The sequence below is a fragment of the Centroberyx affinis genome, unplaced genomic scaffold (genome assembly GCF_046629955.1).
Source record: "Centroberyx affinis isolate AG114_WGS23_722 - 3 ecotype Tasmania unplaced genomic scaffold, CSIRO-AGI_Caff_v1 ptg000915l_1, whole genome shotgun sequence".
NCBI lineage: Eukaryota > Metazoa > Chordata > Actinopteri > Beryciformes > Berycidae > Centroberyx > Centroberyx affinis.
The window spans coordinates 650,637-678,588 of NW_027279498.1; the positions used below are offsets into that span (position 1 = coordinate 650,637).

A 27,952-nucleotide genomic window follows, 5' to 3' on the forward strand; every position below is an offset into this window, starting at 1 on the left:
TAGATCCTATATTATTCCTAATCACAGCATTGTACTATGAAGTAGTTTGCAATTGTGACAATTCGAGTTAAGATATGTTTATGCTCTATCGCTGTCATTGTGAACATAGCCTATCCAACATTTACTATTCTGATGCTACAAGCTGCAGCTAATGGAAAATGCGCTATGGTTTCTTTCCCTTCTGTACCCCCACTCTGTCGGCAGCCGGCTGTGTACCTGCAAGTGAAGCTAACTTTCTAGGTTAGGTTACATAGCTTAGTAGCAGTTGCCACAGTCCGGGAACAGAATGAACAGACTGAAAGCAACACATGTTCGCACAACATTGCTGTCTGGGCGACGCCACCACATGGAACTAGTGTACGTCAATTGTGTACGAGGCGTGTCACAACATATCAGAATGTCTTTTGGCTCCAAACCAACAGTAATTAGCTCAAAGGTACACTTGTTTTATTGCACAGCATGGCGCAAGTGGTCCCACATGCAGATATGCACTTTTTAATGACGCAGCACAATTTTTATCAATTATTTAGGTTTTATCAGTTATTTTGCAGACCCCCTGGCCATGTGTTATGGACCCCCAGGGGTCTGTGGACCCCACTTTGAGAACCACTGCTAGTTAAGCACTTCGTTTTTTCTGTTTTTTATCATTGGCTTCACCTGCTTGTTTTCATCTGTGACTCCACATGACACTTTGACTGTAATGGACACATTCTGTCTTTCTCTCTCGTCACTCACACTCATCCTCAAACACTCTTTGTGCCTTGGCAATTCAAAATCTTTTCCCAGATGTGTCTTGATTTTGTTGGTTTATGTTATTTTTTTGATTATGGTTGACATTGAAAAAATGGTCTTGGAAGATGAAGTCACATTGTTATAGGGTTAATATTCTGGGTTGTTATTGCTAGCATTGTACATTGAAACCAAGCGGCAGTATGCTTTCAGTTAATTGTTCCTGATGGCTTCAGTGTAGAATACCATAAATACAAACAAGTAATTTTAGAGAAACTGGAGGACAAAAGTGGAAACTTTTCCCCTAAATGGGAAAACTGTCTGGTGAAAAAAAATAACTTAAATATATTTCAAAATGTCAAGATATCAGTTCAAATACAGATAGTCATAACGGGGTATTTTTCAGCCAATGTAAATGAACAGTTGAAAAATGTCAACACCTACATTCCTCATACATTACATCACATGCAATGCTGCTGCTCTTGGTAAGTGGACACTGAAAGGTAAAAAAGGGGAAGATGCAGAATGGCTTGAAATAAAAAGATGAGTGTGTGTAAATCAGAGTGAGAGAAGAACAGACACAGAGACGCAAGAAGAGCTGAGTGAGGAATCTGCCAAGGATTAACAACTGAGTCAACTGGAAACCAAGTATAGAGGGCTCTTGTTTCAGCTCACTTTAATAGTCCTCACTATAGTAATAGTATATATTAGTCACCTCACTGGGCCTTTCTTACGTGCCAGTTTGGAGAGGATGCATCAAAACACCAACACAGATACATCTACAACTTCAGTCACTTGCAAGATGCAGGGAGGTGTCTCAGCGGTAAGTGTGGCACAAAGTATCCTGGTATGAATTGTTTGTTTTATTATTTTTTAAAACCAGAAGAAATTAGCAAGGGCCTGTAAATAATTATTCATTTTTCCAAGGTTTCAGCTTGAAATGTCTGTCAGTTTCTAAGAGAATGCAGTATAGATTCATTTTGAATTAAATAGACCTATGTAAATTTCAACATACTTATGACCAATAGACTATTAATTATGAAATAAGAAATTCTCAAATTGCACCATTGTAATAAGACAATTGATCAAAATGGGATCAAACAATTCAAGAACTGTTATACAGATTATTTTAATAATAACTTTGGCCTGTATAGGCTGCTGTCCAGGCCTCCAAAGACTTGTCATAGACACAGTGCATAAAATAGGCCATGTGCATCGTGGGGGAAATCACTGCACCGCTCTCTTTCACTTTGTGTGACTGAATGCACATCATTGTCATTATTGCCCAAATTAAACATGCCTAAAAGCTGTTGTGTGGTGGGATTCACAGCCAACAAACTTAAAAACCACGAATTACAGTTTTTTGTGCTCCCGAGCAAAGCAAGGAGCCGTTAAGAAGAAAAATGTGGATCCAGGCTGAGAGAGGCGCTGACAGTTATAATATGGCCAGTATTTTGTCACTGGTAAGTAAGTTAGGCTACCAGTAATTATGTAGTTACATTCTTGTAAGATAACCTGAATGTTAAAATGTGTTTAAAAGCTGCATGCTGTCCTAACATTAGGCTGCTACTAAGCTAACTTTACTGAGCCAGTTCCTCTCTATAAAACAGATGAGTTGTGTTCATGTGTGGGTCTCAGGATAGTTTGCTCTGTATTGACTGCCAGTCCAGGGTGCAAAAGAAATGAGAAATCTCACTGACTTGTTAGCTAACGTAAGATAGTTAACTTAGCAACAATCCACTTTAACAACCAATGTCACGTCAGCTCGCTCAAACTTATAGTCTGAAAAGCATAGCTGTATTTCAGATTTTTAAATATTAAGTTAAATTATTCAAGGTCAATTTATTATCTTACCTGGTGATTAAATTAAGCAGTGGTAAATCTCGAAGTATTTCACTTAAGGTCACTGTGTGGGATAATTTATCCAGCTTTATTGGAGTAATGAAAAAGGACATTGATGGAGGCCAATTAAGTTCAATTTTTCAATGTACATTTCCCTCTCTGTTGGAGGCAGTGTGCCGAAATAATTCTTTGACATAGCCTACTTGTCTACTCGAAAACAGGAAAAACCTTGTCAGGCTGTCCATATCTGAAAAGATTTAGCCTACTCCCGATCGCCGCTTTTGCCGGTGTTCCGCGCAGGGCTGCCCCCCTATATGTGTGCCTCCCGTGTAAAACAGTTTTCCACTAGACGGCGCCTAGCTACTCCACAGTTGAATCTGTGCCTGTCTTTCACTTTCCTGATGCAAACTTGAGTCTGCTCAGTAGTGTCGGTGTCGGCACTGGGTTGCGGCGGGGGGAGACAGCTTGGTACGATGAGCAAACAAAGGTATCTTGCAGATGTAATAGGCCTACTTTGAATTGACTGTAGATTCATATATTGTCTTGTTCACAACAATTTATTTAAGCTTCTATTAATTTACTAAGGCCTCGGAATCTTTCATTGCTAATCGTTCTTTACCTAGACCAGGCGGACATGCCTACTTTGTAAAGTATTGGGCTACTTGTGCAGTCAAAATAGTTTTGCATGCAGGCTAAGCTTGTTTGTTTTCTTACTTTTTCTGTGTTCAAAGCAAGTCACAAGGCTGTCTGAAAAAAACAGGCACCAAGGAAAGGTTTTAGACGCTAGTCACAGATGTTGAAATGCTATTTTCAAGCAAAACACATTTACACACACCCCCCAATGTTCAAAGTAGGCAAAATTGCCCCCCCCCCCCCCAATAAAATTGATGATTAAGTTAAAAATGTTATCTATAGCAGGGGCTGATCTGACTCTGCGCATACACGCTCGTTGCGCTGCCGCCAGAATCCCACATCTGGTTTACCCCCCTAAGCCCATGGACGCATGCACGCTACAGCTAGAGTAGAGAGAGAGAGAGACAGAGAGAGAGAGAGAGAGAGAGAGAGCGAAGGAGGAGGGGCCATAGCACATGCTGAGCCGTCGTCTGACCCATACAGTGAATAGTTTTCTTTTTTATCTTTTTCACTGATCAGTGATCATGATGGCTGTCTAATAGCTGGACCATAAACAGCTGTAGCCACACACACACGCACGCACTCACTCTCACTCTCTCTCTCACACACACACAATGGTACCTGTGTGGTGGGGTGGGAATAAACTCTGTTGAATAATTTGAATTGTATCAGTCTCAAATTCTTCTGGATTATATTGTAATGTGCTTTTACATTAGCTTGCTCTCATGTGACTTGGTAGATGTGAAAATGTAAGTTAATGGAGCATTACAGATCCACAACACAATGTTAGTGGTCTTTAAACAAGAGAATGTAATGTGTGTGCAGTCATGCACGTTTCATGACAGTTGGTTGTGTTGATCTTTACTCCGTTGTTAAGATTTATATAGTGTTAAGCCCATCACCTGGTTGGCATGAGGGGTTGTGGACCCTTTCACCAGAAAACAACAAGCCTTGGCAAAAGCAGGACAGGGGGCTAACAAAAAGCAGATGAGAAAGATAGTTTGGAAGGAAAGGAGAAGGAAGATGAGGAAAAAGCAGCTCGCCAAGACCAGGGGGTCACATGCCAGCAACAGGCCCACTGAAAGATTGTGAAAATGTCATGTCAGCAATAGACTCATTGAAAGATAGGAATATGTTAAAATATGATGAGAGGGGTGGTAAGAAAAACACCCTGCAGAAGCTTGCTATATATATCCAGCTTGCTTGCTGAAGAGACAGATGCACTTCTACTCGCTCTTTTGTTAGACTGCTAAACCCTCTGAAAGGGATAGTTGAGTAGAATACTTTGTTTTTAATAAAGACTCCGAAAGACAAAGCCAGGAGTGCATTTTTCTTATTTTTTCCTTTTCTCTGCGCCGGGGACCAAGAAAGGTAAGCCTGCAGACACTTTTTCAGGAGTAATAGTTTGCTCTCGCCAGGGTGGCCTGTATTTTAAACTTGGTTGGCTAAAATAAAGTCTAGATACAATACACTACTAACCTTCTCTCTTGGGGGAACTCAGGGAATATCCCTTTTCCGGCTTCTATGCCTACAGGAGCTAAGGTTAGGTTAGTGACCTGAAGGGAAGGAACTCCCGCCCATACCAAATCAAGGGCCTACATACTTTGTAAAGTATATAAATAGAGGAAAAATTGAATACCTATGATAGGAATTTTAATGCACTATCTTGTTGATACAGTCACACTTGTTGATACGTCACATACAGTCAGCTTGCCAGATTCATGGCTGAAGGCCTTGGGGGATCACTCCATCTGTGCCTGTATTGAGTTTGTGTATAACAAGTCACTCCAAAGTTGGATGTGGGTTAGAATATGAAGCATTTCTATCCTCTCATCCTCCAGCCCAAGCCAGAGAATGCCATCACCATTGCAGTGTCGTCACGCGTGCTCTTCAACATGGAGAAGGAGCAGCAGATCTACGAGCAGCAGGGCATGGAGGAGTACATCAAGTACCAGGTGGAGCATGAGGCTGAGCCTTTCAGCCCCGGCCCGGCCTTCTCTTTTGTCAAGGTCAGACACTGTGGAGAGAGAGGCTGGGAAACATACACAAGCACATGCAAACAGGCACACACACAAAAACACACTAACTCATACACACACACACAAAGAAATTTCACAAACACACACAGATGCATACACACATTTTCAAACCCAATGCAGAGTGATTCAATATTGTCAGTCCTTTTTTTTTTTTTTTAACACAATGTGTTATGTTGTGTTCCCAGGCTTGGCAGTGAATGAATAATGAGCCCTAAACACTAACACAAACACTAACTCACACACAGACACACACACAACAGAGCCACATACGTAGATGCACACACACAAACTCTAATTGACATACACACACACACACTTCCAACCCCAATGCACAGTGATTGAGTATTGTCAGTGCCTTTCTTGTAAGACAGATGTGTTTGGTCATGTTCCCAGGCTCTGGAGGTGGTGAATACTCAACTGAGGGAGCTTTACCCTGAGAGCAAGGAGCTCTTTGATGTCGTGCTCATGACCAACAACCACGGGAATGAACCACTCAACCGAAGGCTGATCAACACCATCAATCATCACCGTGAGTGACTTATACACACAAATGCAGACAGCCTCAGGGATGGTAGACAAAGTCAGCAACAATGTCAGCACACACATGCAAACACGCATGCACAGAGACACAAACACACATGTCAATGATTTGGATTACACTTAATTAAATAACAACTTACGTGAGATTTACTTAAGGTTACTTTCGCTGATACAATTCAATTTCTGAACTACTGAGGGGGCTTTTTCAGCTGTGCTTTACTCAATATTTGTTGATACACTTCAAATTCAGCACTGCTGAGTAAGTCGTTTCAAGCCAGTAGGGTCAGCTGTTTCATTAGCCTGTTGAGGACAATAACAAGGTTAGGAATTGAATTATGTGTAAGCGTAAATGTAGATACTATATACATTTACTAGGTTCGGATCAGTGTTGAGACTGGGTGTGTAGAGGGTGGTTATGGGATACCAGAACTTACTGTTGAGCTGTCTGGAGGTGTCGTCAACCAAGATCTAACAGCATGACATACCTGTTCTAACTCGCCCTTCTTTCTTATAACATATAGGGTGCGCCATGGGTGCTCTCCTTAAATAGCACAAGAGATAGTTACCTCAGGTCCTGTCTACACACACACACACACAAGTTTCAATTGAAGTTTTGAAATAAAACTCCTTTAGGCAATCCCAAATTTTAACTGAAACATACTACAACATTTTACGCTCTTGATCTTAATATGTCACAAGCCAGAATTCAGGTGTTACTAAATGTAGACTGTAGAGAGTCCTGGCTAACTCTCCTTTTCCCTGCCTTCTTTCTCCAGGGGCCATTGAAGGGCTTCCTGGAGGCTTTAAGAAAGCTACAGAGGAAGTTTTACAGCAAAGGCCGACGCATGGACTGCCCCATTCGGACCTACCTGGTGACGGCTCGCAATGCAGGCAGTTCGGGTTTCAGAGCGCTAAAAACTATGCAGTCATGGGATCTGGAGACTGATGAGGCTCTCTTTCTGGCAGGGGCTCCCAAGGGCCCCATGCTGGAGAAGATCAGGCCCCACATCTTCTTTGATGATCAGATGTTTCATGTCGCGGGGGCAGCGGAGTTGGGGACGGTGGCGTGTCACGTGCCATATGGGATAGCTTAGAGAGTTGCCCAGGACAAAGAAAGTTCGGTAAAGCTTTATTTTACATCCCGCTAATTACGGTGTAACTAGTTTGTAATTATGGGGTACTAATAAAATAACAATGTTGTAGTTAAGGGTAACAAAACTAGTCCAGGAAGTCCAGAAATTAAGGGGTAACAATTTTGTAATTATGAGAAACTTATAAGGTAGTTATGGTGTAACTATTTTCGTAATTACTGCTTATTTAAAAAAAAATAATTACAGGGTACAATAACATAATTACAAGGGACAAAACAAATGTTATTGGTGCCTGTTCCCTGTAGTTATGGAGAAAGTACAAGGTGTGCGGGCTGTAAAATAAAGCAGTGCTTGTTCCCCTCTTGTCAGAGAACTAATGAACTAATGTCAGCTAATGGACATCGGTATTTGCTGAACATGTGGAAAAATATGTACGTATGTATTTATGTATGTATGTATGATGCTCAGTATCTACAGAAAATAAAGATTGATGAGTTATGACGTGCATTGTGTCTGGAATCTACAGCTTACATAATGGGATCTAAATGACCCCAATGAGCCTTTTCACATATGTGATATGCTAACAGGAAGTGATGTTGTAACCAGGTAACATTGGATCCGGTCCGAACCAGTCCTCTTCAGAATGAAACAAGGTGTTTTACAACTTGTCTTAATGATCTTCCAGCTCTCTCAAGCAGCGACATTAGTCGGTTCATAGAGGAATTTGCTCACAGTGTATGTGCAAAGAAGAACAAAGGATATGGCTGTTCTCCGAAAATTACATTTTTGATTATTAGGGTAAGATAACATTTGCTACGATAGCAAGCTCACTACCTAGCATACCAAGCTAGCAAACGTTATCTAACGTTAATCTTACGCAGCATCACTACTGTGATGTTGTTGAGAACATGCAACGGCAGTTGTGTGTCTGACAGCTGTCCTACATCAGTTGTAGTCACATTTTTGTTTATTCACTACTCCGCATTTTTATATTAACTATTATATATATTACCCTATAATTACTGTGAACAAGAGTGGAACAAGCACTGCTTTTTTTTTTACAGCCTGCACACCTTGTACTTACTCCATAACTACAGGGAACAGGCACCGATTACATTTGTTTTGTCCCCCTAATTACGTTATTGTACCCTGTAATTATTTATATAAAATTATTGCTCCCCAATTATAAAATTGGGGAGCAATAAGGAAAAGACCTCTTGGCACTGAACCATGGTGCAGTTTGGCTGCTTTTGATAAGGCGTGCGCTCATGTGATAAGTAGCACTTGCTTAATGTCTGCATGTTATGCACACCCTTATCAAACTAATATTTCTGACACTTCGCAGGAGCTATGCTTTCTGTGAAATATAATAAGAAATATTGTTTTGGAATGTCCTGCCAGAGAAACTAAGGCCATAACGTCCTGTTGAAATTCCTCATTTTGTGTCTTGTTATTTTTTGAGCTGTGTCTTTTCTTTCATTTCTGATCCTAGAGGGCTCTCTCCTGCTCCTTGTCCTATCTTTATCTTAAATTTTTATTCAGGTGTTTTCTTGCTTGTTGTGGTCTTCTTATGCCGTTTCTGCTATCTTTGGTCCTCTCTTTTAATGCTTCTATAAAGCACTTTGTAATTTTGTTTTCAAAAGTGGTATAAATAAAGTTTATAATAATAATAAAAGTCTAAATGGACATGTTCCTTTTTTATCATTGGCTTCACCCACTTTCTTTCACAGTCATCACCAACACTGCCAATTGTGCCTTGGCAATTAAAAATCTTTTCCTCAATGTGTCTTGATTTTGTTGGTTTATGTAATTGTTTTGTTTACGGTTTACATTGTAAAAATGATCTTGCAAGATAAAGTCACATTGTTATAAGGTCAATATTCTGGCTTGTTATTGCTAGCATTGTACACTGAAACCATGGGGCAGTGATAGGTGCTTTCAGTTAATTGTTCCTGATGGCTTCAATGTAGAATACCATAAATATAAACAAGTTCTAAACTGGAGGACAAATGTGGAAACTTTTCCCCTAAATGGGAAAACGGTCTGGTGAAGAAAAATAACTTAATACATTTCATCGACATATCCATGCAAATACAGATAGTCATTAGAAGGATATTTTGCAGCCAACGTAAATGATCAGTTGAAAAATTACAGCACCTTTGCTGATGATGTAATATTTCACTGGTCCTCCAGTCGGCAAAGTGGATTACAAAGCAACAAAAGCGGCTTCAGTGGAAAAGTCTGACTGTTTTCTATTCAGCCCTATAGTGTCTGAGTGTAGCGACCTGGAAGGTCATAAAATATTAGTGAACAAAGAAACGGCTTTCCAAATGCATTTTAATTAGATTTTCTTAAAATTGGACAAATGTAATAGTGTTCAAGCGTAAAGTGCAAAAAAAACAAAAAGCCATTTTAATTTCCCTCAGATAGTGTCAAAATTACGATGCATCAGGACCAATCAGCATCCTGAAAATGATACTTCGTGTCATAAAACTGGCTTCTCTGAAGGAGATTTTAGGCTGAATGTTTGGGAAAGACATACAAACAAACTTCAGGTCATTCAAATTTATCACACAAGGTAACTTGTAAACTTTCTGAGAACATTAAATTGCTGCTTTAGTAAGTGAACCAACATTAATTTAATGTAAATGTTGGTCTCATTCCATCATGGGTTAATATTTGGTCTCAGATGAGTACAGCCAGCGCAGCTCCCACAGCTCCTCCAGCGCTGCCCACAGCTGCAGTGGTAGCTGTGGACAGACCGGCCATACCTAGAGTGAGATTACACAGAGGTTAGGATCCTCAACAGAGCATGAAGCATCACATCCTGGTTGAGGTAGTCTTTCCATAACAGAATCAAAGGGCAGAATCAAAAACATCCTCCTCAACTTGCCCTTCCTTATTTTTCAAGAGACAAAACAGCCACAGGCTAGACAACAAATCATACTTCTGCATTAGACTTCCTAAAATGAGTCAAACATTGAGAATTGGGACAAAATGGGAGGAGATAATGATCCGAGTTCACAACCACAAATCCTTACAACTTAGAGCATAACAGAGGACAATAACAAGCCTAAAATCGATTGATACCAAGACAACAGCTAAAGATGTAAAATAGTGGCAGGAGAGTCGGCATCAGGGGAAGAAGGTAGAGCAGAGTAGCTGCTGCTGAGCGATGCCCGTCTTAACCAATCACAGAGCGCAACACAGGCGCAGTGAACTTGATGAGACAGCCAAGAGACCTCTAAATCAAGCTCTGCTTACACGTTGATGTGATTGCCTCCTAGTTATTGCTTCTTACCTACTGATTGCAAAACAGCCACCACACCCCCTGCTGCCACTCCTCCTCCGTTGGCAATTGCGGCAGTCGACATCATGCCGGCAGCGTACGAGCCTGCTGCTATTCCAACTGAGGTGAAACCTATGGCCCCCAGGGCGACAGGGACCAGGACCACCGCACCTCCTGGAGAGGGGCGAGAGTAACACGATAGTTGTCACTGATCAGGCCATTATGCATTACCATGTAATAATCAAAGATGAAAACAAATGTTTAAAGACTTTAACGTCAAAGTGGGTTCAAAGATGTTAAACACTGATGACGACAACTGATTCCTGAAGGATTTTACTATCATGCCTTACCTGCTCCTGCTGCTGTGAGCGCGACGGCAGTTACTAAAACACAAGAGGAAAACAAAACGTCAAAAAGCGCAAAAGTCTGCCAATGATGAACAGTTCTCCAACTTGCAAATCTGCAGCCACAACTGGTTATGTTTAAGCAATATTACACAAGGGGTTGTTATTCAGTGATGCCAACGGAACACGGCGCAAATAGGCTAGCCTATAGAAATTAAACAGTTAGGGTAGCATATTTCAAGTTTAAACTTTGTTGAATCTCTATGGGCGCAAGCGCCTGTTCCTGACCGCAGTTACACGCATGAATGCGGTCTGTTTAATTTTCTAATATTGTTTGTACCAACATAAACAAAATTCAGTCCCAAAAAAGCTGCGCAGTTTGCTAGTGAAACATTTTATTATTATTATTTTTATAGCGAGACTACTCATAAACATAGTATATAGGCTATATAAAAATGAACAAACTGTTGCTCATACATCGGTTTATTTAAATATGAAATCATTTCAGACAAGAACAAACTGGTGGCAGAAGGTTTTCATTTGACAGCATCATGGAGGCCTACCTCCTCGGTGCCCATCTTGAATCTCAACCAATTTTTGCATCCATTCGGCAATGGTCAAATGCTCATAGAAATGTTATGTCAAATAAATCTATATTTTTGTCAAAGGAACAATTAGGCTGTACTCACACAGTCCCATGGTACGTCTTCCTCTGGCGCCAGTCTGTCTTGTGATTAGCTGTATCTGAGGTGGGGCTTTATAGAGAAGGGCAGTATCTCTTCTTGGGAAATGAAACTAAGTCACAGCATCTGGACACTAGAGGGCGCCAGTGGAGCACTCCGCTTGCCATGTTTGTCTTGAGGTTTTTCCCAATACTAGTATTTTTTGTTACCATCTTTTTTCCACTCTGCCTTTCAGCTCACTACCCACACACGGCATCAAATATTAATCTGGGTTCTCTCTCTGGATTTGTCGATTACATACAAATGAACTGGTTTAAAACTGTATTTCTGCACATTTAAAATCTAGGGCTTTTATTTTGAAGGCTAAACACCCAAACAGGAAGTCTTGTTTTCTGGTATTCTGGCAATTCGTAATGAATCTGGCTTTATTAAGGGCAGAGTATCACTTCTTGAGAAATGAAACTCACAAAATGAAAGTCACATCTGGCTGGTGCTGCGGCCAGCAGACACAAACACAACACAAACTTGGTTAGAGGCAGGGGGAGGCGGGTCAAAGAAGTAGGTTATTAAGACTTGTTGTTGTTCCGGCTCTCGGCCCTGTCCTAAAAACCGAGGTTGTCTGGGAGAGCTTTTGCACTGCGTGGTTACAGCCGACAGTAACCAAAGTTTAGCCAAATAAATGCACTGAATTGCAAGATAATTATTTCTCCTGATTATTCAACGTATCGGCCCTTGATGGGACGCTACAATATGAAGAAAAACGATCACAAAAAACTACAGAACATATAATTTCTAACCTGATATAGTCCTGATTGCTCTTAAAAACATAGTGGATTATGTAACCTAATTCATCTTGGGCAAACTACCTAAAAGTCTTTCTGTTCTGTTCTGTGTTTCTGTTTCTGTTCTAGGAGTATTTCTGTTCGTCAAGCAAGGAGGCAGAGGCTCCCAAGCTGCATGATGTGTTCAACCAGGACCAAGAAATGTCTACAATTGTTTTGCTACTTTGCACATTTGCTGCTTTATTTATTCTGGGGTTTTTTTATTTGTCATTTAGATTTCATAGCTAATTTGTCACCTCCATTTCTTTTGTTCAGTCACACCTGGTGATGACCAGCCATCATTGTTATTAAAGGAACAATCAGTAGTATGGACTCTTTATATCTAATGGCAGCCATGGCCATATGTAATCAAATCAGCACTCTTGAATGGTCCATTGACTGGTACTCCTCAAGATAGCAGCCACAGAATGTTTGATTATGTTGTTCTGGATCTCAGCATTGTTTTGGTGCATGAGACCCAGGCAACATCATGTGTTTTACTAAGGCCAGGGCCTCATTTTTGCTCAGGGATAGCCAAGCATGCGCCACAGGGAGCCAAGAGTCTGCAGGTTTTTCATACCAACCAAAGGATACAGAAGGTGATTTCACTGATTAACACACATTCAAGCAGAGAGGAGGAGCTAATCAGTGAAATCAGCTGCTGTGGTCTTTGGTTGGAATGAAAACCTGCAGACTTGCAGCACTCCATTGCACATGCATTTCCAAGGCTACAACATCAAAATCCTGGCAGGGCTATCCTACAGATGGGGCAGTGACATACCTTGAACCCTCAGAAAGTGGCAGGTCTATAACACAGGACATCTGACATATTGGTGGTGCAATTGTGAGCACAATATGGCATAACTTTGACAATGTTAAATTAATTAGAATGCAGATTTTCATCTGTCCAGAACAGCACGAAATCTGCATTGTCCAAGTTTATTTATTTATTTAACCTTTATTTTACCAGGTAGTCACTTGAGATCAATGACCTCTTTATTGAGCAAGACCTGGCCAAAATGGCAGCATTTAAAAAACAAACATACAAGACACAAACACAGACAAGAACATAAAAGGCAAAGTGGCACAAGGAGATAAATTTGAGCTGGAGCGGACAAGATTGAATGGGATTGGGGGGGTGGGGGTGGGGGGGGGGGATTGGAGGGTATGATAAAAAAGGTAGGGTAAGAAATAGGAGGGAAGGTGAGGCTTTCCGGGGGGTTGCTGGGGAGAGAAGGTCAAGTTAATGAATATAAGTCTATCTCCTAGGAGAGCAGACATCCTTTTCCCCTTAAAAACATTTAACCCTTAAACGGCCTCTGTGAGATTGTTCACAGCACCATTATAGGCCCCTGATTTGAGATAGAAAACTTTATCGGACCAAGCTGGAACCAATACCCTATTGCCCTTAAATTGATTCCCTTCACTTCTGAATGAGAAGCTGCTTATCAGAAACCAACTTCAACCTTTTGATCCTTTTCTGAACACAGAGAAAAGTTCTCATAACTACTGAAGATCTCGTCATCACAAGAAAATCTGAAGAATTTTCTTTTTCAAGATGAATGCAATAGGGGCGGCAGGGTGGCTCAGTGGTTAACACTGTTGTCTGGAGTTTGCATGTTCTCCCTGTGTTGGTGTGGGTTTCCAATCACATTCCAAAAATGTGCAGGTAGATTCGAGACTCTAAATTGCCCATAGATCTGAATGTGAGTGCTTATCTGTGCTTCAATAAAAGTGTTTGCACTAACTTATATTTTTCATTTTGTTAGCATTTACTGGTGGACAGAGGTGTGGAATATTTTATTTATGATGAAGTACTGCTAATTATATACATTTTACTCAAGTCAGAGTAACAGTATTTGTGTAGAAAATAAGTCACGTGAATGTAAAGGAGTCTATCACTAGTCTGTCTGCAGTGAATCTGATTCAACCACTAGGTGGCAACAAATGACCATCACTGTTCCTACAAACTTTTGGGCATTCCTTTGTAGCCTATAAATACAGTCATTCACATCAATATATTTAGCTGGACTTAGAGGAAAACACACATACACACACACGCACACACACACATGAGCACAGATACACAGACACTTGTGAACTTGTAATTTAGACCATGATGAGAACAGCAAATGTCAAAGCTTTCATGAACTGGATAGACATTTACTTATATGAAAAAGTTGTGGATCATTAGTTTAACAATTTATATATATATTATATATTTTTTTTAAAAAGGTTTTCAAAAATGGTTTCTCTTTCCCATTCACAACAGCCATCCATCCAATCATGCTAGGACTGACTGGAAAGTAGCAGATACAGATGTGATGCAGTGGGGTTTTGAGTCCTAGCTGTGACAGCAAAACACAACACCACCTTCTGGAAACTTCATAGAGTTCTTTTGGCCATACATCGACCGCATGCTGTGCTGTGCACATGGACTGGGGACATGCTGGGTTAGTTAAAGCCTCCCCTCATTATCATTAATGAAAAATCACTTCTAATATTTCTATTTTTCTGTTTTGTATCACAGACACTTCAGCCCAACAGTGTTTGAGTGCAGCGACCTGGTTGGTCATAATGTATATTAATGAACCAAGAAACTTGAGAAAGCTTTTCAAATGCATTTTAATTCGATTTTCTTCAAATTTGACACAATGGAATAAGGTATTAGTGTTCAACCTTGCAAGTGCAAGAAAACAAAATGCAATTTTAATTGCCCTCAGATTTAGTTAGATGGTATCAAAATGACTATGCTTTAGGGCCAATCAGCATCCGGAAATGATACCTGCACTGAACCTTCCACATTGCCATCATTTCTGTGTCATCAAACTGGGTTCTTGGAAGGAAATTTTAGGCTGAATGTTTGGCAAAGAAATAACAAAATTCAACTCAGGTTACTCAGATTTATCACACAAGGTAACTTTTAAACTTTCTGAAATCTGCTTTAGTAAATGAACTAACATAATTTGTAACTGCCTTCTTCATTTGGCATTATGTAAATATTCATCTTATTCCTTCTTGGGTTAAGTGGACTCAGCCAGCACAGCTCCCACAGCTCCTCCAACGCTCGCCACAGCCGCAGTGGCAGCTGTTGACAGACCCGCCATACCTACAGTGAGATTACACAGATGTTAGGATCCTCAACAGAGCAGGAGAGTGTCAACAGAGTGTAAATACAGCATCACATCCTGGTTGAGGCAGTCCTTCCACCAGTCATTGGATAACATTACACAACTGGGACAAAGTATGTTCAGAAGATCATTCTCTTGATTACCAACTGGTAAATTAAAGGTGCAATAAGTAAGATTTTTGCAGCCCCAATGGCCTACAATGACCACGATAGTAGTGTTGTTAATCAATGCCAATGCCTCAATGATTGCTTGAGGTGCTGAGATTTCTGGTTTTCAAAACTCATCTTTCCAGCCTGCCCTCTGTTTTGGAACAAAAACTTGCCAACCTGAAGACACTCCCAATCCCAATAACCTCCTATGAAGATCATGGAGTACTTATTGCCCCTTTAATTATCATTCCATTGGTTTCATCGTCTCACCACTATGATATAACTGATGACACACCTGGATAAAATATGTTGAACATTTTCAGCTATTGCTTTTACCTGCTGATTGCAAAACAGCCACCACACCCCCTGCTGCCACTCCACCTCCGTTGGCAATCGCAGCAGTCGACATCATGCCGGCAGCGTACGAGCCTGCAGCTATTCCAGCTGAGGTGAAACCTATGGCTCCCAGGGCGACAGGGGCCAGGGCCACGGCACCTACTGGAGAGGGGCAATAGCAACACGGTAGATGTACGCAAAATTGAAGATTTTAATATGGAAAGATTTAAATGTTTAAGTCCTTTTAAACATCAAAGTGGGTTTTCATATTTGTTGAAAACTAAACACAGATGATGTCAACTGATTCTTGAAGGATTTTCCTGGTGCCTTACCTGCGCCTGCTGCAGTCGCGAGGGCGGTTACTAAAAACACAAACAAAATGAAAACAAAAAGAGCATCTAATCCGTTTACAATTACATTTTCAGCTGACCCATCGAACACACGCTGTGATGACAAACATTAAGAAACACATATAGGCCTATACATATTTGTCAAATACGCACCCAGATCCATGACGGCAGTTTTGGGTTTGAAGAGCTGTTTCTGAAGTGGCGCTTTAGAAAGGCAGAGTTAGCTTTCGTTTCCTGGGAAATGAAACTAAGTCACAACATCTGGACACTATGCGGCGCCAGAGGAGCACTCGGTCTTCTGGTCGGTGATGTGGCCAGCAGACACAGGACACTACATTAACATGCCATTTCTGAGATGGTAAGACATTTGTATAATTGCACACACACACACACACAAAATAAACAAATAAAAAAAAAGAAAACACAACATATAATTTCTAAGCTGATATAGTTCTGACTGCTCCTTAAAAACAAGATATATTCATCTGAGCTATTAGCTCTTGATCATTATTAAATCATCAGTTGTAGGTGTAAAAGTATTACAAATGAGTGGAATTTACCTGAAAAAAAAATACAGCTAAAAAGCCTACAGTACATATGCTAAGAGATCATTAAACTTTTCATCCAACATTCTGCAAGACACACAGGTTTTGCAGCTTTGAAGAAAAAGGCTTTGTTTGCAAAAATGTGATCAGTTCACAGAAATAATCATCTTTCAGAGTTCATGCAAGCCTGATTTCAACAGAAGCAATCAGCCAACAAATCCTTTAGTGCATAGAGGCTATTGTACCAAAGCTCAAATACTTCAAGGCACTAAATAATACAAGATCTTGGACAAGGATACAAGGCTGCCTTTTCAACCAATTGTTAATTTGATATCTCTTGAAACTTTCTTGTTTAAGTGTTACTTGCTACTAAAAAATGGTTGAAAACAGGCCCACACTCTTGACCTGGAATGGCCAGGAGCCACACATGCAATGTGTTGTCTTTCCACCAGAGGGAGCCACAGACCATCATAGTCAACCAGCTTCACATTAAGATACTGTTTCAGATACCGTTTAAAACGCCTGACAAAGAATTTATTCCGTTTTCAGTAGGACAAGAGTGGCCTTTAATGACTCAGTGTCAAATATGCTCCAAGAGCTTGTGTCCATTAGAGTGGTTCTCAATGTGGGGTCCGGGGACCACCAGGGGTCCTTGAAGGGCCTCCAGGGGGTCCCCAGCAAATTGATGAATTGTTAAACTTCAGCGTTATTTCATTTACCAGAAGTTAACACAATTAGAGAATGTGGAAGAATGACTGTTTTGATCATAGTTTCACTGTTATCTCTCCACCTACAATACAGATAGTCATGGAATTCTGAACAAAAACATATCTAGCAATAAAAATCTCATCAAATAGGGGTCTGTGGCTCTAATCTGGACTAAATTAGGGGTCCTTGATATGAAAAAGGTTGAGAATCACTGCATTAGAAAAAATGAGACAGAGATCCTACTATGACAAATCCCACTTTGCTGTGCTGGAGAAACTGTTACTTCCAGCTGAAGAAAATCAGTTCAGAATTAATTTTCTCCAGGATATTAGTGCAGGTGTTGCCATCTTGTGATATTACACCATGCAGAAGCAGAACAGAGAAAACTAAAAATATGACTCAGGCCCTTGCAACCTGAATAGTTAATGCTCCACTTAATTTAGGTTTCATTTCCTATGTTGGTTTCTGTGTCTAAAGTGCCTTCGGAAGCAACAAGTCATGTTGTTTTAAATGGCTCAGCGATTTCCCCATCATCTGGCTGTTGCAGTGATGTGGAAACTATGTTGTGTATACTTCTTAGGGAAAAAAAAAATATATATATATATATATATATTTCAACTAATTCAGGGCTGATTTCAATATTACCCACATATATGAAAGGTGCACAAATATGCTGAAGTTCATGTGTAAAAATGATGTAATCTATGAGAAGATACTTCGGCTGGCCCCAACCAAAGTGCTGAGGGATGTTACACGTTAAATCTTTCCTTTCCAACACCCGCCCGTCTTGTAACAGTGTGTCTTGAGGTGCAAATCACAAGGCGAAACAAAGACAGAGGGGATCAAACATTTATTTACCCTTATTAAAAGTTACAATAAAACCATTAACATCTTTAAACGATAGCAAAATAAAGAGAACCAAAAATATTGGCCAAAACATATTTACAGAGACAATTTGCAGATAAAAAGCTCACATTTTGTACACAATCCCAACCCTGCATCATAAACTCTGAAATGTGAACACTGCAAGACTCAAAGCTTGAATGTGGTTTTAGCCAGAAAAGAATCAAAATGCACGAACAAAGACATAGCTCTTTCCGCCTCCCCTCCTTGAATTTCACTTTTCTATACAGCACAAAATACTTGAAATTTGGGGGTAAAACATAGGAATGTAGAATTCTAAAAATTAATAAGATCATTTGAAAGGTTTATGTGTCCATATAACAGTCATTTTGAGTGAAGGAGATGGTCTGCCCCGCTCCATAACCGTTGTCGATTTTTAGATCCCAAAAAGATGAGAAAGAAAAATAAAATGTTATAGGGCTGCCACGCTATTACAAGGATGCTTCTCCATGAATTGGGAAAATAAGTCAGTATTCCTGATTCGCTCCACATCCAATCCATTACCTTCGCCACACGCCAGTCCCTGTGTGTACCATGAGGGGGCGACACACGCCGACACTTTCATCATGAGAGGGCCCGGTGAGATTCCGTCTGTCGAAGAACTAATAAAAAGGCAGTGAACTGGTGGTTGAATCAGCAAATGTGATATATCCTTCTTTGTCTTCTTTTGTAGTTTTGTTTATAACTTTAAGAACGTGGCACGAGTCTCTCATATATATATTTATATACTTTAATCTTGGAAAGTCAGTTCAGGTGCCGTGACGGGGTGCAGTCACTCTGCCTTGGCCTCGCCCTCGGAGGCTGCGGGTGTCGTGTCCTCGGCCGGGGCGGCGGCCTCCTCGGCGGGGGCCGCCTCTGTGGCCGGGGCCTCCTCGGCTGCCTTGGCCTCTCCCTCGGGGGCCGCGGCCGCTGCCTCCTCCTCTTTGGCCTCGGCAGCCGGCGTCTCCTCTTTGGTTTCCTTGGCTGCGTGGCCGTTCTCCTCAGGCTTGTCCTCCGCCGTGGGGGAGGTGGCCTCCTCCTTGCCCTCCTCGCTGGCCTTCTTGCTCTTCTTCAGCGAGATGCCCTTGAACTTGAAGGAGTTCTTCAGGGAGAACTTCTTCTTCTTCTTGCCGTCCTTGGCCGCCTCGCCCTCCGCTTTGGCGGCCTCGCCCTCAGCTGCGGGAGCGGGCTCTATGGCGTCTCCGGCGCCGGTCTCACCCTCCTTGGCTGGCTCGGCTGTCCCGTTTCCGTCTGTGGCGGCCGCATCTCCGTCAGGCTTGGCCGAGACATCGCCGTTGGTTTTGACATGTCCATTCTCCTGTGGAAAAGAGAACTCATTAGCATCAAGATAATGAAAGTGGCTCAAATAAACACGTTGCCTGTGGCAAGGGCAACCGCTGACCTATTCAAATGAATTGAGTGAAGATGAAACCATACTGCTTTGAAGAAATGTGTTCCAATACTGCAAATATAACTTGAAGAGGGTGTCTGGCATATGACTGATAAGCATTAGCCCAACAGTTGCTCCATGTTATATTTGAGGAAAGATGCTTTCCCGGGTAATGTTCAAGACTGGGGAATTCAACAGCTGTTTGCGTGACTCTTTCCAAACACATGGGGGCAGTAGTGGTGCATGAAGATGTCAATACACCAAGCAGTTTGGGAACAAAGGAATCCCCGAAAAACCTGGTTGCTGCTCTCATGCAAGTGCTGCAGTTCATATCTACCGCTGCTCTCAACATGCACTTCATGTCTGGTCGCAGTGGAGCAAACACCGTTTCCAATCACTGACAAAGCCACAGTCATGTTAATCTAACCAATATCGCTTTATTGGACACCCTAATCATGTCCAATAAAACAACTGCAAGCACAGTGATAAGGGAGTGACTGTTTGAATCAAATTCTGTTATCTGACAATGCAAGTTCACGATTGTCTCTGAATGGGCATCGTCTGATTGGGATCAGACTGAAACAAGCCGTCAACTAAACTCGCAACCCAATTCATTAACTGAATAATTACGCGTTGATCATCAAAACACGCCATGCATTTACACATTTTTTTTAAGCCAAATCATCGAATTATTGGTCAGAATGTGTGAATGTACCAGTTGTATGAGTTGGAGCCAGAGGAATTTGTACTGGCGCCTGTCCTCGCTTTGTTTGCAACTCCGCAAAATGCGCCTCCAGCAGAGCGCATTTGCATCCTTTGCACCGTTTGCCTCGCATCTTTTGTTCGACGTGCGAGCGACTAACCGCCCCGCTACAGTAAACTCATGAGAGAAAACACGTCCGAATTAATGATTGCAACCCCAATCTGCCGTTTTTGCATAAATCTTGCATATAAATTCACTTGTGCGACCATCAGACGGAATTAACAAAGGGAGGTCTGGTGCACGGCTGTGTGGGGACGACCACGGCCACCGATGGGCTAGTAGCCACTCGCCGGTTAGACTGGATGTCCCCTGGTTTTATCAAGCCCGTTTTAATTCAATTCGACAACGTTTCATAAGAAACAGGTGGTTTGTTAATTGAGGCTGATATTTGCGCTGCGTTTAGTTTATATTCAAAGAGGATTAGCTCGGTTTCTATCGCTGCCCTGAGATCTACCGTGGCACCCATGCTGGAAGTGGGCGTTGGGTGCCATGTGGATCCCTGAGATGTTAGGTAGGCCTACTTACCTGGCCATTGGCTTTGGCAGCAGCAGGGTCGGCGGCGGCTTTCCCCTCAACAGCTACTCCACCCTTGGACAACTGGGCTCCCATGTTTTCCTTTAGGTTTTCTGAACAAAAAAATAAAATCTAAAAAGAAAAACCCTCGAGGAGTTTTGAGATTTAAAAATCCAGCTCAGGGATAGGTAGATCTTGCCAAAGAGGAAAAAATCCGGACGGACCCCCTTTTTCCCTAGGTTTGGAAAGCAAGAAGATCCCCCTTTTGTGAGAGCGAACCTCACGGTGGCTGAGCTCAAATTAAAGGATGTCTGGGGTACAACTGTGAGTATTTCAACCGCGCCTCAAAATCGACCACAGTCTCCACCTATGGGCGTGACAGTCAACATTTGTCCAATCTGCTGCCGTGGGTTGGGCCTCCCTCGCCCCCTGTCACTGCAACAGACAGCCACTCAACCCAGCGCTCAGCGAGACTTTCCCCCTGTTTCATATGTTAGGAATATTGTGAAAATGTGTATGTCTTTTTGCTCCTCAACTTGGACAGCACTTGTTGCAAATATTGAATGAAAGAGTAGTTATCATACAGGACACAGAAACTATCCTCATGATAAAGAACTACAGTTGTCTTACAGTAAAATTTAGAAGGATACCATACAAATATCACAACAAAACTTTATATTATATTTAATGGGCTATTATAGATATAGATACCATGAGAACCAAAAAAAATACCACAAAGTACAATAAGGTCACTATAAACTCACCCATGAGTACCACAGACACATTATAAATCCCTATGTGAATATTATAGTTATGTAATAGTATTTTTTTCTTTAGGGTTGATCATTCCAAGTTCATCATTGCCAGCTTTCTGAGCAGATGACATCCTTCGCTCCTTTGTTTCAGACCAGCACCGGCTTCGTTTTGAAGATAATGACAACTCTTTCATACAAACATAAAAGTATAATTCATGTCAAAATAATCATCCGGTTCATCGCAGCATTCATAAGATCCTTCGACTGAAACAAATCATCAGATAATCTTGTTGATCAGATCGTTCTGTGGAGAAAAACAATACTTGAACGAGCGGCCAGGAATTTTAATTGCCTCCGCCAGATTTTGAATGACAGCTCCTGCTTTTCCAAGAGTGAACTCATTACATAACACGCAGCATAGTGTAGCAGTCAGTGGAGACCTTATGATGGCACTGGGGCTGCTTGTCACTGACAGAGACAGAAAGACAGTGAATCAGTCTGTCAGCCAGTCATGAGGTCTCTTGGCCAGACATCCAAATCCCACGATCACGGCCATGACATTGCATTTTCAGCGAGTGCAAAGCTCATGGTCTCTTCTGAGTTTCAGAGGGGTCAGGGGTGATGTGTTTCAAGTCGAGTTATGAGAGCCAGCGGACTTCTGGCCGTGGCCCAGCCAGTCGTGGACCGGGTCACCTATGTGACACGGAGATGGAAGCCTCCGTGTAAGAGCCTGGAGGGCTTACAAATGGAAATACAATGCCAGCTGCCCCATTTTCAAGCCATTACTCTTAATTCTGGCAACCTTAACCAAATTATCTGTTCTTTCCCATCAACAAGGCCCTCATCTACAAGTGTGTCCCAGAGATGAATCCATGTTAACAGAAAGGCCCTCTCTGTGCTTGTCATGTTTATAGGACTTCATTAAGTGGAATTTATGATTTCCTCTTGTTAAAAGTCCCATAGATGCTTCTGAGGCTCCTTGTTAAAATGAAAACCCCTTTGTTGGTCCATATGTCTCTCTGCCTCTCTCACTCTTCCTCTCCCACACAACCGATCTGATGGCACACAGCCCCCCCACAACCCCCCTCCCACACACACACACACACACACTCACAAACATGTCACAGCTATGGTATGTGTGGCATGCGTACGCCACCCAGAGAATGATCTCTCTCCATTCACTGGGCTGAGCTTCCCAGAGTGGAATACACCCTCAGGGGTTAAAAATCTTTACCCCCCCTCAACCACCACCACCACCACTCCATACATTCTCCCAAACTGAGAAAAGAGAGAGAACAAATGCTTGAAAGATGTTTGGAAGTCGCCCACTCCCCTTTTAATCCGCCCACCCCCCCCCATCTCATCATCCAGTGTAAAACTCATGCATACCACAATCATGCCTCTGGAATTCCTCGCTGCTTTCTGATGTGGGACGTCTGAATCGGGTCCTCATTTTGCCGGGGCCTATACATTTTCCCCTCATGTCAGATATCAAAGGGATGTTTCTGGTCTGTAGATGAAAGAAAAGAGATGTCTTTCACAGCGGGGAAGCCGTGCCACAATTAGCCCCAGCTGAGAAGTTCACATTCCGGCCCAGGTTGACCTAAGGTTTGTGTTGGATCCAGTTTTAGTGGGCAAATGGTATGACATTAAAGTGCAGTGCTAAGAGACTGAATCGCAAGAATTGTCCCTAGATGCATGTTATGTCATGGCATCAGAAAGACTTGTAGTTGCGTTGATTTTTGGCCCCAGTGGCCTAGCATTGAAAATGTTTCAGAGAAAAGTTGAATGAACACTGAGAATGAAAGCTTTACCATTTCTTTACCACACACACACACACACACACACACACACACACACACAATGACAAGGCCCGATTTCCTTGTGAGAAAAATGAGACTGTGGCTGGAGGACTTCCTCTGGCCCCGACCTGCCTACTTATTTCTGTCACGTTTAACATGCCGCTTCTTCTCCTCTTCACACCCTTTTTTCGGAGCCCGTCAATGCTACTGCTTGTTTGGTTGCCCATATTTCATGCCCTGACACAGGATGAGCTCTCAAATCCGCTAAAAGCCTCCATTGTCTCTCTCTCGGCAAGCCAACTGATGAGCATCACAAGTAGAGGAGGAGAGAGAGCGAGAGAAAGGAAAGGGGGGAGAGGAGGAATGAAGCAGGAATCAGAAACATGTCTCTGAGGTTCCTTTTGCTGGAGGGAGGAGGAAAGTTATCTTTTTGACAGTCACCTTGAACAGATTACTTGAGCATATCAGCTCGATGAATATGTAATTTCCCAGGGTTCCATACTTTGTCAACAATTCATGCATACAGAATCACAAAAACAACAGAGAGCAGGCTGTTTCCTGTCTCCCTTTCCCATGGTTTTGTGAGATATAGATGACTACAAATTTCTCGCAGTTCTGCACAGCTAATGGCCAAATACCACAGTAGCTATTGGAATCCCATCCTGTGAGGCGCACTCTTATAAAATAGCTTTTATAATAGGGAATGAGAAAAGCATTATCCAAGCTGTGGAATATGTAGAAACTAATACATCTCATTGTAATTCATCATAAATCTACCATAGAATTGCCCTCAAAATGTTTTTTCTAAAGTTTTGTTTGTATATGCTGAGATGTGAGTCTGATTTTACATATTTGATTCAGTCTGGCACAAACAGAGCATTTGCATTGCCAAGCATCTAATTACAAGGAGAATCAGGTGCAAAGCAGCCATCTTCACTGGCATGAATAGGGGTGCGTTGACTTAAAAGAAAGCCCTTTGTAATGCTAATTAATTCGATCAACTGGCTTATTGACTGCAAAAAGGCCCTCACCAGCAGGCAACCACAAAGCTGCACATGGCAGCCATCTTGGCCGGGGGCTTGTAGAGACGTATCTGTCTGCCACGGCTCTGGCAGTGGCTCTCGGAGGAGGAGGAGGGGGAGGAGGAGGAGGAGGATGGGATGCTAGCTGGATGTCCAATGTTCAGCCAGGCATGCGCCAACCCCACAGAGGCCTGTGCTGATATGCTTCTCGCCTCATTGATAAAACAGTCTTGCATGGGGGGGGGCTTGGAAACACAACACCACCCCCTCAAAGATGGAGGGAAACTGACGGCCATCACATTGGTACGTGTGGATATTCCTCATGTCCCTCCCTCCCTCTCCGTCTCTATCCGTCTCCATCTCTCTCTGCCTAAGGTGGCAGACACACTCATCCCCGCGACGCGACATACCCCACCCCGCATCGCTGTGTGTGCGCAGACATGCCACGGAGCCGGTTACCATGGCAACTACTGCATCTATCGGTGTAACCGGCTGCCGTCCATGTTACGAGGAGACGTGGTTTGGTGAGAAGCCGGTCAAGGGGGGGCGGGGTGGAAGAGGATATGGACTCGGCGCTCTGTTTTGTTTGCCTTATCGTGCTGGGCTTGTTTATTTGAGATGGCTGTGACTCCCATCCTATACGCAGCAGAGACTCTCCTCTCTCTCTCTCTCTCTCTCTCCCAGAACGCTGTGACCACAGGGAAATCGACTGTGGTTTCCTCTTAACCTTTACCCCGTCCGCTTCCCCATCAGGCTACAGGCTGACTGTCTGCCTGTCTATCTTCCTTCCCTTCTCCTTTCTTTCTGTGTTAGCTTCATCACAACATACTGTATCTCTTTTACTGCCTCTGTTTCAGTCATCTATGTTTTACCCTGTCTCTCTCTCTCTCTCTTACCCCCAGGTATCAAGGCTTGGGCCATTATATGCAAATCCAACTTACTGTGACTTGTTTGCAACATCGGGGCCAAGTATGAACCCAGTAGCATGAAGCTCACTCCTTTGTGCTGCTTGTGAAGCAGTAAGAGATAAAACAGATGGTGAGAGAGGTAAAGGGAGAGGGCGAAGTGCTGAGAAGAATCTGCAAACGAGAGAGAGAGAGAGAGGGGGGGGGGGGCTGGGATGGGTAGAGTTGATGTGTACCCATGTGTGTGTGCGCGTATGTGTCAGACAGGGGCATACAGTAGTAGGGCAGCTCATCCCCACTGGCAGCGGCACTGCAGCGTTACTGGGTCAGTGTGCCATCATCTCATTCATCATTATCACAGCCTGCTCTTCCTCCTCCGCTCTCCCTCTTCATCCCTCCCGCGCTTTCTCGCCGTCTTTCTCTTCCTCCCACACACACCGTGGCGAGAGAGATGCTGGGATTGAGATAGGGGAGGATGGGAATGGAAATATAAACCTAGACAGAGCAGACGTAGATCCGTATGGTCTGACTCCATGTTCCAGGTAGGGTTACCTGAGGTGTAAAGCAATAAGAGAATTGTACTCTTACTGGTAAAATGCTTTTAAATCCGAGGGTCCTCAGCACAGAATAGCTTAAGCACCTCTGAAATAAGATACCGGTCAATATAGAGAAGTCAAGTCATTACGATTCTACTATTTATCAAATTGGTGTGTTACTTTCCATCAAAAGATACAAAGCTTCTCTTCTTCATGCACTGTGAAAGGCAGAGATCAGTGTGCACAGACACCCAGACACACTCCCTACTGTTAAAAGCAGAGCAATAAACCATAATGGGCTATATTTCATGACAGCTTAGCATTCCTGCATATCATGAAAAGGAATGGAAGATATAAGACCAACACGCCCATGTCCGCCTGCTCAGAAATAGCCGGCAACATAACTGTCGTTTGTTTAAAATACACACATTCCAGCCAGACATATATATTCAGGAGCAACTGCTTGCATGCAATCACACGCAAATGCATGCACTCCCCCACCCACCACCACACACACACACACACACACACACATACACACACACACATACTCATTAGCTCAGTTCTGTGTTATCTGCTAGCTTTTTTCGGCAGATCTGTGAGGTCATCACTCTCTCTGAGCCCCCCGTCCGTTTTTTCCTCTCTCTGATTCGCTGAGCATCCTCCCCCCCTCCAACTTCATTGTAATGCAGATTTTAGGTATTGGGCTGCATGGGGAATTGGGGGATGGGAGAAGGGGGATGGGGAGAGAGGAGAGAGGGAGGTTTGTGGAGAGGCTGGGGATGGTGTTAAGTATGACCTGGCAGGCCTGCTGTGCCTCAGCGGGGGGTCCGGCGTGGGTTGGGGGGAGGGGAGAGCGAGAGAGAGAAAGAGAGAGAGCTTCTAGGGTTATCCACCAGTCTGTTTACATGACTCAGACATCAAATGTCACTCTTGTTGAGCCAAAATCCCAGCCTCATCTTGAAATGAAAGACTCCAGAGACACCCCACGTATCTTAATTCAGCAGTGATCTCTATCGAGGAGTGGAGACGACTAGGATGTTTGATGCCGTTTTGTTCTGGTCTAGACATAATGAGCTTAATGTCACTGAGGTCATGTTGTCGTTCCCTCTTTTTAGGCTAATACCATATCAAGCTAACTGGAAAATGAATAGTGGTGATACTTATTCCAGTGTATTTACCCATGGAGAAGTGTTGTAAGTACACAGTAATTCTTTGTAGGTATGAAAATCTCCCTCATATTGTGTATTATTGTGCCCTCTGGAACAACAAGGCCATTGTTAAGTGTTGCTGAAATTGTATTGATGCTGAGATCAGAGGATTTCCCTTATATGTATTTTTAAAGGGAAGCCAACACAGACTGCTCAGCTGTTGTGCTAGTCGGAGACATTGTTGTGATTTTGGGTTTGTGTGCACTCATGCCACAGATCCTCTGCATGTGTCTGACTGTCTGCAAGTGTGTCAGGGTGTGTTTGTATGCGTATAATGACTCTGTGTGTGTGTGAGTGGGGTGGGGTGGGGTGGGGGGTGGGGGGGTCTAGTTCTTATAATGTCTGCAGCTTAAACTATGGCCAAGCTCTTCCCAGCTGTCAGAGTGTAATCCAGTCTTTCTCTCTGTCTCACTCTCTCTCAGAGCACAGTGGCGAGAAATCAAACCTTGACTATTTACTGAATGCCTGCCCTCCTCTAACAATTCAATCTCTCATCTCCTACCCCCCCCCCCCCCCCCCCCCCCCCCACCCACCACCACCACCAACCCTCACCAGAATGGAGGGCAGAATACAGATGATAGAGAAGAGAAAAGGCCCCCCAGCGAAAACCTGATAAATGTCTAGAGTCAATACTTGTCCATTGTGTACTGATGAGCTGTGTGTGGGATGGATTCATTGACTCTGCACACTCTTATCGCACTGAAAAAAGACAACCAGGCCACTTCTGTTGTTGACCCCGCATTCACAGTTTCACCAGACTGAATTGCATTCAACCACACAAACATAAAGGTGCAGAGCAGACACATGGGTGGTTTAATTAGGCTTTTTAACACGCCTGCTTAAATAAGGCTGTTAACTCGTGTGCACAGACATTTGTAATAATAATAATGTGATCATTTATTCTTCTAGTGTCACTCTCTCCCCTCCACAGGGAGGTCAGAGT

General features: G+C 42.8%; 3 protein-coding genes and 1 pseudogene across 3 annotated transcripts; 1 reads left to right on the forward strand and 3 right to left on the reverse strand.

Annotated features, from left to right (window-relative positions):
* The first annotated feature begins 5,015 nt into the window (after positions 1–5,015).
* LOC139645874 (cytosolic 5'-nucleotidase 1A-like) lies at positions 5,016–7,354 on the forward strand (annotated as a pseudogene).
* Positions 7,355–9,194: 1,840 nt separating this feature from the next.
* LOC139645866 (interferon alpha-inducible protein 27-like protein 2A) lies at positions 9,195–11,311 on the reverse strand. The gene is made up of 4 exons (XM_071521736.1): positions 11,197–11,311; positions 10,514–10,546; positions 10,176–10,337; positions 9,195–9,645 (listed from the first exon to the last, which is right to left on the reverse strand). The coding sequence occupies exons 1-4, from the start codon at positions 11,204–11,206 to the stop codon at positions 9,560–9,562; spliced, it is 291 nt and encodes a 96-aa protein (XP_071377837.1). The 5' UTR covers positions 11,207–11,311; the 3' UTR covers positions 9,195–9,559.
* A 3,306-nt stretch (positions 11,312–14,617) lies between these two features.
* Positions 14,618–16,212, reverse strand: LOC139645865 (interferon alpha-inducible protein 27-like protein 2A). Its single transcript, XM_071521735.1, has 4 exons — positions 16,131–16,212; positions 15,960–15,989; positions 15,628–15,789; positions 14,618–15,120 (listed from the first exon to the last, which is right to left on the reverse strand). Exons 1-4 carry the CDS (start codon positions 16,138–16,140, stop codon positions 15,035–15,037), a joined length of 288 nt encoding a protein of 95 aa, XP_071377836.1. The 5' UTR covers positions 16,141–16,212; the 3' UTR covers positions 14,618–15,034.
* A 1,853-nt stretch (positions 16,213–18,065) lies between these two features.
* Positions 18,066–21,067, reverse strand: marcksl1a (MARCKS-like 1a). The gene is made up of 2 exons (XM_071521710.1): positions 20,791–21,067; positions 18,066–19,430 (listed from the first exon to the last, which is right to left on the reverse strand). The coding sequence occupies exons 1-2, from the start codon at positions 20,872–20,874 to the stop codon at positions 18,906–18,908; spliced, it is 609 nt and encodes a 202-aa protein (XP_071377811.1). The 5' UTR covers positions 20,875–21,067; the 3' UTR covers positions 18,066–18,905.
* Positions 21,068–27,952: the final 6,885 nt, after the last annotated feature.

Excerpts from the sequence above, each read along its gene's own strand:
- LOC139645866 (XM_071521736.1), bottom strand. Across the intron at positions 10,338-10,513 it reads GCTCACAGCAGCAGGAGCAG|GAGGTGCGGTGGTCCTGGTC; the intron begins GTAAGGCATGAT and ends GCCCCTCTCCAG. Across the intron at positions 9,646-10,175 it reads GGCTGTTTTGCAATCAGTAG|GTATGGCCGGTCTGTCCACA; the intron begins GTAAGAAGCAAT and ends ATCTCACTCTAG.
- LOC139645865 (XM_071521735.1), bottom strand. Across the intron at positions 15,790-15,959 it reads CGCGACTGCAGCAGGCGCAG|TAGGTGCCGTGGCCCTGGCC; the intron begins GTAAGGCACCAG and ends GCCCCTCTCCAG. Across the intron at positions 15,121-15,627 it reads GGCTGTTTTGCAATCAGCAG|GTATGGCGGGTCTGTCAACA; the intron begins GTAAAAGCAATA and ends ATCTCACTGTAG.
- marcksl1a (XM_071521710.1), bottom strand. The coding sequence starts at position 20,874 with ATGGGAGCCCAGTTGTCCAAGGGTGGAGTAGCTGTTGAGGGGAAAGCC. Across the intron at positions 19,431-20,790 it reads CTGCCAAAGCCAATGGCCAG|GAGAATGGACATGTCAAAAC; the intron begins GTAAGTAGGCCT and ends TCTTTTCCACAG.